The sequence below is a fragment of the Semicossyphus pulcher genome, unplaced genomic scaffold (genome assembly GCF_022749685.1).
Source record: "Semicossyphus pulcher isolate SPU_LCO1_2020_fin unplaced genomic scaffold, fSemPul1.0.p SCAF_20, whole genome shotgun sequence".
Lineage (NCBI taxonomy): Eukaryota > Metazoa > Chordata > Actinopteri > Labriformes > Labridae > Semicossyphus > Semicossyphus pulcher.
In genome coordinates, this window is record NW_027211694.1 from 4438280 (window position 1) to 4453210 (window position 14931).

At 42.7% G+C, this 14931-nt stretch overlaps 1 protein-coding gene across 1 annotated transcript; it reads right to left on the reverse strand.

Moving 5' to 3' along the window:
- Nucleotides 1-3426: 3426 nt before the first annotated feature.
- On the reverse strand, nucleotides 3427-9995 carry LOC138599540 (zinc finger protein 11-like). The gene is made up of 7 exons (XM_069671257.1): nucleotides 9923-9995; nucleotides 8413-8615; nucleotides 7915-8016; nucleotides 7709-7804; nucleotides 7470-7580; nucleotides 6325-6448; nucleotides 3427-6201 (listed from the first exon to the last, which is right to left on the reverse strand). The coding sequence occupies exons 1-7, from the start codon at nucleotides 9948-9950 to the stop codon at nucleotides 3599-3601; spliced, it is 3267 nt and encodes a 1088-aa protein (XP_069527358.1). The 5' UTR covers nucleotides 9951-9995; the 3' UTR covers nucleotides 3427-3598.
- Nucleotides 9996-14931: the final 4936 nt, after the last annotated feature.

Consider the following 14931-nt stretch of genomic DNA (forward strand, 5'->3'; position numbering starts at 1 on the left):
GAGTTGCTAGTGGTAACAAACCCACATCAAATTATCGCCTGACAGGTAGCTGTTAGCAAAGACGCTCAGATAAACCACCTGAAGGCTACCAAACTTCACAGTAAGCGTTCAGGTGGTGAGCAAAGTGGAGCATTCTGCAGCAAGACAGATACAGCTCAGGAGGTGGTGGAGACCAAAGCAGAGGGAAATTAAAAAGGGGGATTCTGGACGTGTGTTTGGAAACACAACTCAAAATGAAGTATGGAAGCTGAATGAACTCATAACGTGACAATATGGAGGCGTGATGATTCCTGTTTGTTCTACTGCCCCCAAGTGGCCAAAAACCAGGTGTCATATTTAAGCAGAACTTTGATAGGCGAGTTTTTAAAGGAGCAGTCCGCCCCTGCAAAAAGCCACCGTCAGTCAAAGCTGGAGTCTGTAATCGATAGAAGCAATAATATTTGAAATAGCTGTGGAGAAAGTCGTACAAACAGCTCGTGGTTTCGCCCATTCTTCATTCCTACAACACCCTGCATGCATTGCGCCCCTCCCTCTGAAAGGAACGGCCCAGCAAGAGACGCTGGAGTGAAATACTACCGATCACTCCGCAGGCAACGGCTCAGAGCGGGACAGAATCCGAAATACGACGAGAACATACCGATGGATCGTCTAAAAAATCTTCAGGTCTGCAGTCTACATTTCAAACTGACGATTTTGAACGAGACATGATTGAGGAAGTATAGTTTAGCAAGCTCCCTGGCCTCTGCCAGGTGTTTTACGTAGCCTGGCGGAGGTTTTCGAGGGCCCGTTGGAGAAGCTGATAGCGTCCTCCAAAGGCACAGATATTATTAAATATATCATGTTTTTCTCCACATCAACTTATTTGGGCTTTGTTTTGGTCTCCACCAACTCTGAAACTCTGAATGTTCACTGGTTCGAGGCAGGACGGGTTTGTCAGACCATTTTACAGAAGCTGCTAGAACAAAAGGTGATAAGAGAAAGAAATTCATGACGATGCTGGCTCCAGAAAAGAGCAATTAATAGTGTGTTTGAGTCGCATATTTGCAACTAATCTGAATCCCGAAAAAATAATATTTTCCTTGGTGGAGGTTTGCTCTCTCCGAGTTCCTTCTTAGAGTGTTTTATTTGAATGCTTTTTAAAGAGGAAAGTTTTTAGTATTTTAAACATAAAGAAGCTGCAGGTGCAACATACAGCAAAGACGAGCATCCTTGCGGTGTTTAAAAGGGTAAGTCAGGTCGTTTGTGGAGTGTTTACATTTTTTTGTCTATCCCTTGTGTTTCCGACACCAGGGAAATCCCAAACCTGTCAGAGCGTGCGAGCTTTCCCTCTATTAAAAAATCCAGGAATGTCCCTCTGAGTCGGGAACAGAGACACAAAACAAATACAGGAACAATAGCACGAACAGTAATTACAGAGTCAGCGTGTGTGTCAGTAAACACAACTAATCCTGGAGAGACAAACCGCTGACGGGAGCCAAATATCCCCGAAAACCTGCAGTTTTGCTCTCAGCGATTGTCCGTCTCACCCACTCATAATTCTGCAATTAGAGCTGGACGGCGGCCTGTGTGACACGCCGCAAAGCATGCAGGGAAGTCTACCGTTTGTGCTGTTTACCCACGACGAGGAATGTGTTTTTGGGGGGGTAAGAGTGCCACCGCTCCCCGTCTCTCGCTCCGGCTGGCTGGGGAGTGGGTGCGGTGCTCCTCTCTGCCCACCAGCTGGCACCAGGAGAGCTATGTCTAGGAAAAGGGACCTCTGCCAGGCCTCAATTACTGGGGGGAATAATCCAGGACACACTGAAGCAATTACAGCCCCATATAAATCAATATGCACTGGGTTAAAAAGTGATCTGCTCCCAACACTCCGGAGAGGCTCTGACTCAGTCGGCCTTTGATTTCTCAGGGAGATGGGAGCAGCTTCTTGGCAGGCGGGCAGGGATGCTGCTCGAGCTGCTGTGGTTTTTATCTGTCACTCAGGCTGTGTCACCTGACCGTCTGCTCGGCCTGAGAGGAAGAGGAGAGGATGCATATTGATTTACTGTCTGTAACACTGTATAAACAATTTCTGGGATATTTGTGCTGCATAAAAAGCTGCTTAAGCTTCCCCACTAATTACAACGTAAACAGACGTCCCTATGCATCCTATGCTGAGATATAGATGAACGTGAACGTATCTTTGTATAAGGAAGCTTCAACACAAGCAGTGGCAGTAGAGGGTGACAGCTCCCCCCCAGCACTGTGGAGTACAGCTGCAGACTCCTGATGCTCATTATCACGACTACACTGCCATCTGCTGGTGGAAGAAGAGTACTGACAAAATGCAGGACAGCGTTTGACTTCTTGTGTTTAGAAATTAGACTTTTTATTATTGTTATTCATAACCTCTGGATTATTTTGTGGAATTAACTTCACCAAAACAAAGGGAATCCATCCATCCATCCATTATCTATACCACTTATCCAGTTCAGGGTCTGGAGCCTATCCCAGCTGTCATTGGGGGAAAGGCGGGTTACACCCAGGACTGGTCGTCAGTCAATCACAGGGCTGACACATAGAGAGAGACAACCTTTCGCACTCACACCCACACCTAAGGGCAATTTAGAGTCACCAATGAACCTTACAAGCATGTGTTTGGACTGTGGGAGGAAGCCGGAGACCCCGGAGAGAACCCACGCATGCGCGGGGAGAACATCTGAGGGGATTATTAGCATTAAATATAATGTGAAATAAGGAGAGTATATTATAAAAAGTTAAAATCTATCTGTGAAACAGTCATTTTTCTGAATTAGAAGTGTGTCTCTTATATTGATTTTACTTATGTCTTGAATTTACCAGGGGAAAAGTATTTTAGTATGGCTGCACGATATTGGACTTTCTGCCGATATCAGATATGCCGATATTTTCCAACCCTTTTTGCCGATTTTGATACCGATATATTAGGCAGGTTTTTTTTTTTTTTTAATGGCAGAGAACATCAAGTGTCCCCTGTAGTGGAATTCACATCCTGCCTACTCTTATTGTAGTGGCCACAAACTGCCGTACCGCAGACACCTTGCACCCTTCTTCACGCTTGACGGAAGAGGCGTGGTGCAGATGTCGTAGTATAACGTAAAGCTTTTGTAGGGCATCATCGAGCATTTAGGCAGAATTAAAGCGTAGTTTTATGGGAGGAAAATATCGGCAGAAAAGTGACTCATCTGCCGATGCCGATATGTCGTTTTCAAGCCATTATCTGCAGATACCGATAACGTGCATCCCTAACATTTAGAACTAGAATGACAACAGGTCTCCATTAAAATGTTCAACCGTGGACGACGTGTTGACAATGTGAAAAAGATCTAAATGCTCACATTTGTATAAGTGAATAAATAAGGGGAGAAAAGAAATTATATTCATGATAGATTTATTTGAAAAAACCATGTTGGCAAAATATTTTCATTGGCTTCGAATACACACATGCTTCATGATCATCCATCTGCTTTTTACATCATGTGAATCAATTATTTAACTTAAAAAATTGGTCAAAATGAAAAACAAAGAGTAAATTCATATGCAATAAAGTTTTGGTGACCATGATCCCGGCTCAGAACTAAAGATCTCACTGAAACTCTATCCTCACTTCCTCAGTGAACGCTGGCTCAATCTTCACGTCGTGAGTCAGCGAATGTTCCCACAGAGACTTTTTATGAAGGAACGCCAGCCCGCACTCCTCGCACATGTAGCTCTTCGGCTTCCTGCTGTGAGTGCGCTGGTGTTTCTTCATGTGATACGACAGCCTGAAGCTTTTATCGCAGATGTCGCATTTAAACGGTTTCTCTCCCGTGTGGATGCGCATGTGCGACTTCAAGTACCCGGACTGAATGAAGGCTTTCCCGCACACCTCGCACTTGTACGGCCGCTCCCCGGTGTGATAGCGGTTGTGGAGGCGGAGCTCGTTGGAGGTCAGGAAGGTCTTCCCGCACACGGTGCACTGGTGCGGCCTCTCGCCTGAGTGGATGAGCTCGTGCCTCTTCAGCGACGTCTCCTTCATGAACTGCTTCCCGCAGGTGTTGCAGGGGTAACGGACGCCGATGTGGATTTGTTCCACGTGATTCGTGAGCTGCAGCTTTGTGCGGTAAGCCATGTCACACTGAGTGCAGGCCCACGGTCTCTCCTCGGAGTGCGTTCCCATGTGCACAGTGAGCTCCGAGGCCGAGCGGTAACTCTTCCCGCACTGCCAGCACAGGAAGGGTTTCTCCCCGGTGTGTTTCCTCAGATGAACCGTGAGACAGTTCGAGGACCTGAACTTCTCCGGACACAAGCTGCAGCTGAAGGGGAACTCTCCTTTGTGGATCCTCTGGTGGATGGCGAGGTAGGACAGCGTGATGAAGGATTTGTCACACTGAGGACAGGGATACGGGCCGGTGAAGTTGTGCTGCTTCTCGTAGTGTTCCCTCAGGCGTCTCAGCAGGGTGAACGTCTTATCGCACATTGTGCACTGCATCGGCTGGTGCATCAGCTTGTGGCGCTCGAAAGCGGGCTCGTTGGCGAGGATCTTCCCGCACTCTTTGCAGTAGAGCGGGTCGTGGATCCTCTGGTGCACTTTGAGCATCGTCATGCTGTTGAACTCTTTCCCGCAGTCGTTACACTTCATGATCTCCCTCAGTTCCACTTTGCAAACGTTCTCTTGGTGCTCCTTCAAAGCTGAAAGATATTCAAAGTGTTTGCCGCAGTTTGAGCACCACACAGGGATTTTCAGAGATGCCTGTTGGGAGTCGGTGCTGGTTGCTTCGGAGTGGCTGGGCCCCGCTCTCAGCTCCTTCTTCCACGCGAATCGGGCGATTTTCCTGTGACAGATCGCATAAATCTGGTGTCTTTTCAGGCCGTGCATGTGCTTGAAACGCTTCTTGCAGTGGACGCAGTGATAAGGCCGCTCTTCTGTGTGACACTGAATGTGCCTGTTAAGAGTTTTGACACTATCGAACCCTCTAGAACAGACGGGACAAACTTTAAGAGCTTTTTTGTTGACTTTTTGCACTTCTTGAGACTTCTCAGACGTCTCTGCAGCTGCATCCGGGTTGTTTTCTTTTTTCTCAAGTTCCTCTGCGTCGCCACAGTTCTGAGTGTCGGCTTCAGCCAGGATCTGCTCCAGCGTCTTGCTCTGCTCCACTCTGATGCCCTCGTGACCATGAATGATCTGATGCTTCTTCAGCGTGTCCTTGTACTTGAAGCCTTTCTCACAAGTGATGCAGATGAAAGGACGCTCTTCCGTGTGGGATCGTAAATGCTTCGCGATGTCCGCAGTGCACGGCAGCACCCGGCTGCAGATGGGGCAGATTTTGCCCTCTGCTGCCCCCTCTGACGGCGGCTGTGGATTCGAGCGCTGCATCTCTCTCTTCTTCGGCCTTTTCAGCTCTCGGCTCTTACAAATCTCCTTCTGGTGTCTCTTCAACACGTAAGGGTTCTTAAATTTCTTCTCGCAGAAACAGCAGTTATACGGGCGGTCCTCTGAGTGGGACTTCATGTGGCGATCCATGTCGACTTGACGGGCGAAATACTTCCCGCACAGAGCGCACGTTTTGTTCTCCGACATGTCAGAAGTGCTGGGATCTACCGAGCCCTCCTCATTAGTGTTGTTACTCATGTCTTCCTTCTCATGAACGCGCATGTTGTGTCGATTCATGTCGTAATGGTCCCTGAATCTTTTGTCACAGTTTGCACACTTGTACTTCAGATCCCGATTGGTGGAATGAGTCTCCAGGTGTCGCCTCATGGCTGCAGCCCGCAGGAAGTTCTTACTGCACACAGGACAAGTCTTATTGTTGGGGTATTTTTTTCTTGGTCTCTTCTCTGCCATCGAGTCTCTCTCTTCTTTTAAAGCTTTTTTCTTTAACTGAAGCCGCTTGCTTTGTTTCAGCGGCTGAAAAGCTGCCGGCTTTAGAGCGTCGCCGACGTCCTCTCCAGCGGTTTCCTCTTCGAGTACTTCCATTTCTTCTTGATCATCAGGCTCGTCTAAACCTGACGGCTGCTCAATCTGTATGTAGTCCAACAGAGTCACAGTCTCCCCCTCCACCTGGACCGTCATGCAGCCCGAGTGCATCTGCTCTGACTGAGCCTGTAGCTGTATCTGTCTTGTATCGATTACAACCTTCTCCAGCTGAGGGAGGGACAGCGAGGAGAGGATGCAGTTCCCAAAGGAAGAAGGAATGGACTGAGTGTCATCTGGGGGGAAAACACAACTAAAGTTAATATCAGCTCATACATATAAATATTTTTGTCTGCATAAGCACGACTTTGTTTTGAGTAAATGTAGGGAGTAAAAATGTCCACTCAGCACAGACTCACCGGATAAATCGAAATGTCCGAGCGTTGTGTGGTGCAGGAGCACAGTTTTCAGGTGCCGTGGGTCTGGAACAGAGTGCACACACTCCTCCATGGCTGAGGGGACGGCGCTAAGCATAGATGCAGTCTGGAAGAGCAAAATAAGAGAACAAAAAAAGGAAATTGAGCTGAAGACACTCAACACGCCTCTTTGTTTAACTTTAAACCAGTGGCTTTTCTGTTGCTCTTTTCTCAGCTCATTTACAGAGTCACTGCATGGCAGTTTAACCACAGGTTTCAACACAGGACATATCTGAAAAACCACTGATAGAGAGCACGGCATGTGTTGCCAGAATAAAAGAAAAATACGACACACTCAGACAGATTAGTTATTAAAGACCCCCTCCAGTGAAAACAAGTGTTTAACCTTGTAAACATCTCCATGTGGTGTTCTTCATGTGCTACAAGACATATCAGGGACAACATCAGCAGTCGTCTCCATGGCTGGACCTGTCTGCTTTTAAACTGCAGTGTACCAAGGACAGGCTGAACAACACGTGTTCAGATTGGCAGGTTTGAGACGTCACAAACCTAAAGAGCCAATCCCGTTAATGGACGGGGTGACGCTACGCATATCATTGTGTGTAACCTATGGCAACCACTTCGGCGATGCGCGAGCCAGCTGTAACCGTCATCGCAACGTTTGCAAACCCACTACTGACTACTTAAGTTAACGTTACTGCTACTAATTACTACATTTCAAGCTAGCTACGTTTCAACAAGTTGCCTCTAAACGATGGCAGAGACATGTTTTGTTTTCGTGACGGAGTTGGCCGTTGTGAATTTGCATAGTGGGCGGGACTATACACTCTTTCTTCCCCCTTTTCCTCCACTATCCACTGCCCTCTCTCTAAAAAAATAAAGGCATAAAAAGCACAAAAAGAAATCTTAAAAAAACAAAACAAAATTAAAGATTTGACTGAGTTATGTCTGTAAGAAGAAGGCTGATTTTGAAAACAATTGTGGCAGCGAATTAACAAATGAATGACCAATACAATTCCAACAAGCCTTGGAAATGGGTTGTTACGTTTTAAACACGGACTAAATCGAGCTGATATAAGGAAAGAGATTGTGACAAAAAGGGTCCGTTTCCTGACTGGTTCCAGTACCTGCTGAAAGTCTGGTACTGGAAGAAGCTTCTCCAGTCTGGACAGGAAGTCCAGCATTAGCACCTGTAGAGCGTTGTCGTATTCAGGTCCAAAATCTGTTGGAAAAACATCCTGGAACAAAACAAAAAAGGAATCACAATTTTACCGTAACAGCACCTGCTTGTTGTACACTATGCGGCACTCAAGATTGCTCTAAGAATATAAAGAAAGTCATTTCATAAACACAATGAAAAACAAACCTGGAAAAACTTCTCCTTCTCTTCAGCGTCTTTTAACAGCAATTCAACCTGATCCACAAAGTTTGATTCGGGAAAGTCGACCCCGGCAAAACACGGCTGGAACAAAAAATGCACAAATATAATTAATTAAGCTGAATAATTATACTTTAATGGAAAACATGACCACGCTGCTGCTGACTTACATATAACAATTTAAAGACACTAACCTGCGCTGCCCAAGTGGAAACAAGGGCCTTGATCCGCTCCAGGTGCATCTCGATTGTTTCGGTGTCTGTCACCTGCTCGGCCCGACACAATTCAAGAACCACCTGCAAACAAACCGTTTCCCCTCGGGGTGAATACAACTGACAGGAGAGCACCTGGACATGTTGTTCACTAACAGCAGACTGACTGGAATCAGCTCTGGAAAAAGGTAGTAAGTCTTTACAGTGCCTTGCAGGTGATGCTGACATTTTCCATCAAAGGAATATTAAAGCTCTTCCTCAGCCGCACATTCACCGTCTGTCAGGCGGTATTTAGCTTTATGTTGTTTAGATGCGGTGAGTTTTAAGATGATGTCGGTATGATTACACCCATCGCTTTTAACACTTTGTTTTGACAGTTTAACATCTGGAGGAACAAAACCAAGCTGCTCTTGTTGTTTGAATTTTATGAGTTTATGAGTTCATGAGTTTCCTCAGACGTCTTTGCCTAAAATATCTTACCCGTGCTCTGAGTCCCAGGAGGAGCTGAGCTTTCTGATCCGCGTTCAAAAGTTCAGGTACGATTTCTGAAACGGTGCTGATGAACTCCTCCACCATGCCATAGTCCTGCACGTTTCCCCTCTGGACGACCTGCCACATGGCTGCAGACACCAGGCGCAGGGGGGGTATGAAGAGGCGAAGAGACGGCAGCAAGAGGGTCAACTCTGGAAAATATTTCACTGTGTCAGGACTTAAACTATCACCGCAGTTTACTTTGAAATATGTTTGAATTTAAGTTTGATTTATGATGTACTAATTCCAGCTTTTTAATAAAAATCTGATACATATAATCAGTTCAATAACTGTTATTTAAAATATTAGTATTTAAAATGTTACATATGCAAATTAAAACATAAATGGACAACAAAGTGATAAAAAAAATATTTGATGCTTTTTATCATTACATACCAGATAATAGTTACTGGGTTTTCAAAGTCTAGTGTGTGTACTATTCGGTGCCGGAGGTTTATTCATGATAGGAATTACATATTAGAATATTAAGGTATGAAGATCGTCAATTATGGGAATCCAATAGTGGCATAATACAGTATACATACAAACCATTATCAGTGTATATCAAAGTAAAGTTATAATTGCTTCCAAGTCACCACACAGGTTCAAGCAAACATGCTTCATTTTAAATAAAACCATTTCAGACATTTTAGTTGCTTATCTAGCAGAGAACAGATGACATATCACTTATATTGGGAGCTTTTTTGATTTAATGAGCAAAAATAAGAGAATTATGTATCAGTTTAGCTCATATGGCAATTTCTTGTTATTTTACGTCATTTTCGACAAACTAAATTATTTCAAACCAAATAAATTCTCAATTATACTACAGCAACCAACAGACAGTGAAGATGGTGCCTTTGGGGCCAAGCTTGCCCTGGTTGCCTTCACGGACTCACAACTGTGTCGAAAATATGACTCACTGCACACGAGTACCCCAACAAACTGTCAGATATGGCTGCCCTAGCCATAACTTTCTTACAGACCCAAGTTGGTGAAATGGTACATGAGATGTACCCCTTTTTGACGACCATATTCACATTTCTACATTTGAGTACATTGAGTACTGCTGTTCTACGGCTTTCTCGACTTGAATTAGTTTGTCAGTTGTCTGGTGTATTTTCGTTTGAATCCTTGAATGCGGCATCTGTTAGCCGTTACAGTGCTGATTTTAAAGTGGTAAGTCACGGGATCAGAAATCGACAGCTAACAGTAGTTCTGTCATGGAAAAACACCCTCGTGTATCAACTAAGCAAGCCGGCTAATGCCTAGCTAAACTGACGGGATGCTCCTTCCGATAACCACCGCACACATAAGCTCGCGAGCGCTGTAACGTTGCACAAAAGCCACCGCCATCTCAGAGCGGGGTACGCCATGTTCAAAATCGTGCGCACACAATCCAAAAGAAAACCTGATAACTCGCGACGGATAATACATTTTTGAGTTCTCTTTGGCTTACCTTCTTCGGCGCGATGTGGGCTCTCCATTTTACCTCCGAAAATATTCAAATAGATGAGTAAATCAACTCTGGGTTGTTGTGAGTCGACTACCGCCCGACCCTGCGGTGCAAGCTGGCGGGGAGGAAGGGCGGCTCGATATTCTGTTTTTAGTGCGCAGGCGTGGAGCAAAACAAGCGTTTTCTTGATTTCCTTCCACGGCCGTGGTCTTTTGCATGTTCCTGTCTACGCATACAACAGGCTAAGACGTTTATTATTTTAACTTATGTCCAGAAAACTGCACTGTGGAATTATTTGACCAACTTTGAGATCGCCTGCCAAGGAAGCTTATTCTTCGTCTGAGAAATATCAGGCTCACATGAAGCGGCTTTACTCATAACTACCCCCTAGAGGCCTAATGAGGAAATGAGAAAAAAAACATTCTCCCTGTTTGTTTTTTAACAAAAAAGTAATTTTGCTCTTTAAGGACCTTGACTAGTTATTAAAGACTGCTTTATGAAGTACAAAGCCAATAAAAAAACGTATAGTGGTTAAGAGATTAGCCCAATGTCTATGGAACCAGTGATTATTGTTGGCTGTGACTCTCTACAAAAAGGCTAGATGTAGAAATCATGTATAAAGACTGCAAATAAGAAGTCTATTGAGTCTTTTTTGATCAATTTATCAATAGTATGGCCATGAAAGTTCCCAAAATAAAGTACCTAGAGGAATGGGGGTAGGCAACGTCCTTTTTTGGTGTAATCCTGTAGTGACAGAAAACCAGGAGCCCCCCAGACTTTTTACGACCTTTTATTTCTTTATCAGTGAGACTGCAGACAGCCCACTGGCTTTTTGAGGGAGTTGTTGTTTCTTTTAGTACCTTGAGTCATTTGCTCGGTCAAAGTTAAGGGATCGATAAAACACCCTGGAGTTGGGCTGTGGCCAGAAGTGTAACATTTTTATTCCGGGCATGCTTCAATGTCCTTGGTGAAGAATAAAGTTATTTTAAACTAGGGCTGCTTTGTTTGCTCTCATTTGTTCAATAGACCTATAACTTGTCAGGAAGTTTTATAATGTTGCTTAATATCCCTTATAATGTAGATTACTGTAACTATTAGCCTTTACCAATTACCAGTGGAGCATCAAATATGTGTTCAGTCGTCTGATAATAGTTCCCATTTAATATAGCATTCCCCCGTTAGCTAAAACAAGTGCCCAGTTGCTGTAAGGAATTACTTTTGTTAGCCAGTATTCATAAGTTGATTCAGTCTTACAAATCATCAGTATTTAGGTTTTATTTCTATGAACATACTGAGTCTACATCTGAAAAATAACCCCTGTTAGCATAGCAGCTATATTAGCTGTTAAAGTAGCACCTTCAGAGCCCTGTGTCCTGTTAGCATAGCAGCTATATTAGCTGTTAAATTAGCACCTTCAGTGCCCTGTGCCCTGTTAGCATAGCGGCTATATTAGCTGTTTAAATAGCACCTTCTGTGTCAAATCTATCTCAACTGGTTGAGATGTTTGATGGAAAAGGCAATTCTTTTAACCAGCTTGGCAGAAACATGTCAGAAATTAATCAAAATATGACAATCATTCGGTTTAAACTCTGGTCGTTTATTAGCTGTCCACAAAAGCATGTCATGGAACCACAGAAACTGTAGCACGAGTGTAACATTCCTGTTTGTTGTTATACTCCACCACATCCCTGCTTCTCACACCATGTATAATTTATATTTCATATATATATATTTTGTACAATATACATGTTTTCATCAAAGGAAAAAAATTATAGCAAAAGTTCATCCCACCCCCTGTGGATTTGAGTGAATATCCCATGCACGTTTTCACTGCGTCTAGGAGAGATGTTGTTTATTACCAGGAACAAATACGCAGGCAAATAAATGCTCGGACAAATTAATGGGAGAGTTGTGGAGACAAAGCTGGTGTACAAAGCACATTCTCAACAACATTAAACAAGAAGAGCCATGCGAACCGACATTTACTCTACGGCTTTGACCCAGTTTGGAATCAAAAGAGCCAGTACAGGGGCAAGCTAACGCTAGTCTCTTGCTAACGGTGTAACATTAAGACTAGTAAAAAACAGATTAAAGTCTTTTGGCTTATTTATATTCTAACACCATATTCAGCTGCTGTTAGGATCACAATAAGATTAAACCTAAGTTCACTGTTAAAATACTTTTGTGAGGCTACAGTAACACTGGCACAAAAAGTGCTTGACATCATTATGAACCTTTTAACCTCCGCGGAGAGAAAATGGTTTGCATCTTGAAGTTACATTTCACCTTTGAACAGCGAGTTTCAAATCAAATGTGGGCGTGTAGAATGATTCAATATAAAGGCAAATATGCTGTAAGGGTTTAGCCTTAATAAGGTAAAATATATCAAGGTTACATGAACAGATTGGCAGCCTTTGAATTGGAGATATTCTCTTCGAATGAGTGAAAAACATTTAAAAGAAAATACATGATGTCACAAAACTATAAACAGAAATAGTATATTCAGGTTGATCAGTCACTCATTTGTACGTTATCTGTCTTTAACTTCACATTTATACTGTCGCTCCATTTCCTGTGGCATATTATTATTATTATACTATTTATAGTCATACAGTCTTATTGAAATATTGCTTAATCTCAAACCTTTAAATCTTTTTATATAATCTTTTTCACTTTTGTAAAACAAAATAGCTGTGGAATGTAAAATAAAATATATAGTGCTATGTATGTAGGTAAGAAAATAAAGTCGTAGGATAATATCTATTTTCCTTTTTCTGTAACTATTTACAGAACTTTAAAACCATCTCTTCTCTGCCCTGTTTGTTTCTTCTTAAATGTTTCTTTTGGCCCAAAACATGTTGAAGTAATTTTGAGGGTGCTACAATGTTTTAAATCAGAAGATGTGTCTCTTATCTGAAGTTATAGTCGGATTTATGTAGAAACAACATCAAAGTTTGAGGAGATATTTGCATTGTGAGCATTTGGAAACAGAGGAAAGCAATTTTTTTTGGTTTGTTGCTGGACTGGAGACATTGCACATTTTGTAAATATTAAACTTTTTCATAATTTAATTCATAAAATACACTTTTTATATATTTATTTCCCCCTTAATTTAGATCTATTGTGTCTCTTGTGAGGTTATCTGGGTTGTACTAAAATATTGTTGCATCATTGTAACAACAGGGCTGCTGAATAACGAGCGTCTGGTCCTTTAACAATTGTTATCTAATGCACACCTGGTGGACAGGTCTGATGGGAGAATGCCATCATGTGAAATAAAAGGTTGAATTTCCAACAGCTTTCCACACTGATTTTATCAGAGACACAGTCTGTCCAGACTTTAGTCAGGCATCAAACGCCCGTGAGGAAACACAGCGTATTTGTACTAAAGCTGCAGGGGAGGCAAACCTCACACACCTGAGCCAAACCTCACACACCTGAGCCAAATCTCACAACACCTGAGACAATTAGCTCGTCCATGATGAGACAAACATTTCTCCTCCTTCCCTTGATCCTCTTTTTTATGGACTCATTTTAACATTTAATCTGTTCCTCTTTTTTCCAATTTTTACTTGTCTTCTAAAAACTTATTGTTTGTCTGATTTCAAGGATATTTCATTAACTAATCAGGTTGTAATTGTCTCAGGTGTGTGAGGTTTTCTGGCTTTAGTTTAAAGATGTGTTGCTTTATGTTTGTTGTTATATAATTACTAAAAACCAACTATGTTAGAGCCGCCATCTTTCGATCCTGTACTAGTTTAATCGCTCCAAACCAGTTGCTGGAAAAGCTTCTTTTGTTTTTGCAACATTTTAAAAGTTTGCTCGATAAATTAGATTGAAAAACAACTAGAATTGTGTCTCCTTTAAACTCAGTGTAGACAGTTTGTGGTGATACAACTTTTCTTCCAAATAATTCATATTATTAAGGATATTCAGCTGAAGTGAAACAAAAAAGTGACCTTAAAATGCATCTTGTAATCGACCCTGATCATTTGGAATGTGTCAGAAAGAGCGAAATAAAAGAAGGAAACATCCTCTAACTGGTCTTCAACTGGAACAATCAACACCTTACCCAGCCCTACGGATCTACACAGACAGCACACCTACGGCGAAAACAGAGGATTCAAACAAACAGATTAAACATGCAACTTTTGCATAAACAGACACGTACAGCAGGAACGAACTGTTCAGGGAGCACATTCAATGAGACCGGTGTCGTCAGCCAAGCGAGTGTGGGAGAATACTGTACATCCGTTTACAAAAAGGAACGACCAGCACGATGACTTTAAGGACGTATTTACACTTTGCTTTAAATATCCTTTAAGGAGAAAGTCCCTGCCAATCAAAATCCATCACCGAATCCCGCTCAGTCAGTTTTGCAGTGGATAGAAAGTTTTAATAAGCAGCGTTTTCCCTTACTTCCTTTATGCGAAAGTGGTCCGTGAAGTAAGCTCTGCATAAAAAGCAATATCAGGGCAGCTCAGTTGAGTAGGTGTCATGCAAAAAAACAGTGTTCGTGGAGTTATCACAAGTTAATTTCCCAGTTGGACATCCGTGTTTCAAGCATCCGTCAGCATAGATTTCACTGAGTGGGCCGACTTTAGTTGAATCAGCGCTGCAGTGTCGGCCTCAGTGGAAGTTCCTGTGATCAGTTTGGCCTCTGCACACAGTTTAGATATAACACAGTGAAACGTATCCAACAAACAAGTGACAGAATGATAGTAAAGAAGTCCAAAAGAGTCCACCTCGAGTTCGTCTCCCGGCGTTGCTACGAGTCACTTTTATTGGATGAATAGGAGGATTATATTTTGGCATGTGTTAAACTTTGTCTGTAAAATGATGTTTCATGTAAACGAAAGTCTCATTTTAGAGATGATGAATAAGCTGCTTTTATTGTGTTAAATTTCTACTCTACCCTTTTAAGCAAAAAAAGGTGTACAGAATGTATTTCATGCATTTATCTAATATGAAATACGATAATCACTATAATGTCTAAGTGATACTGCTGGGTC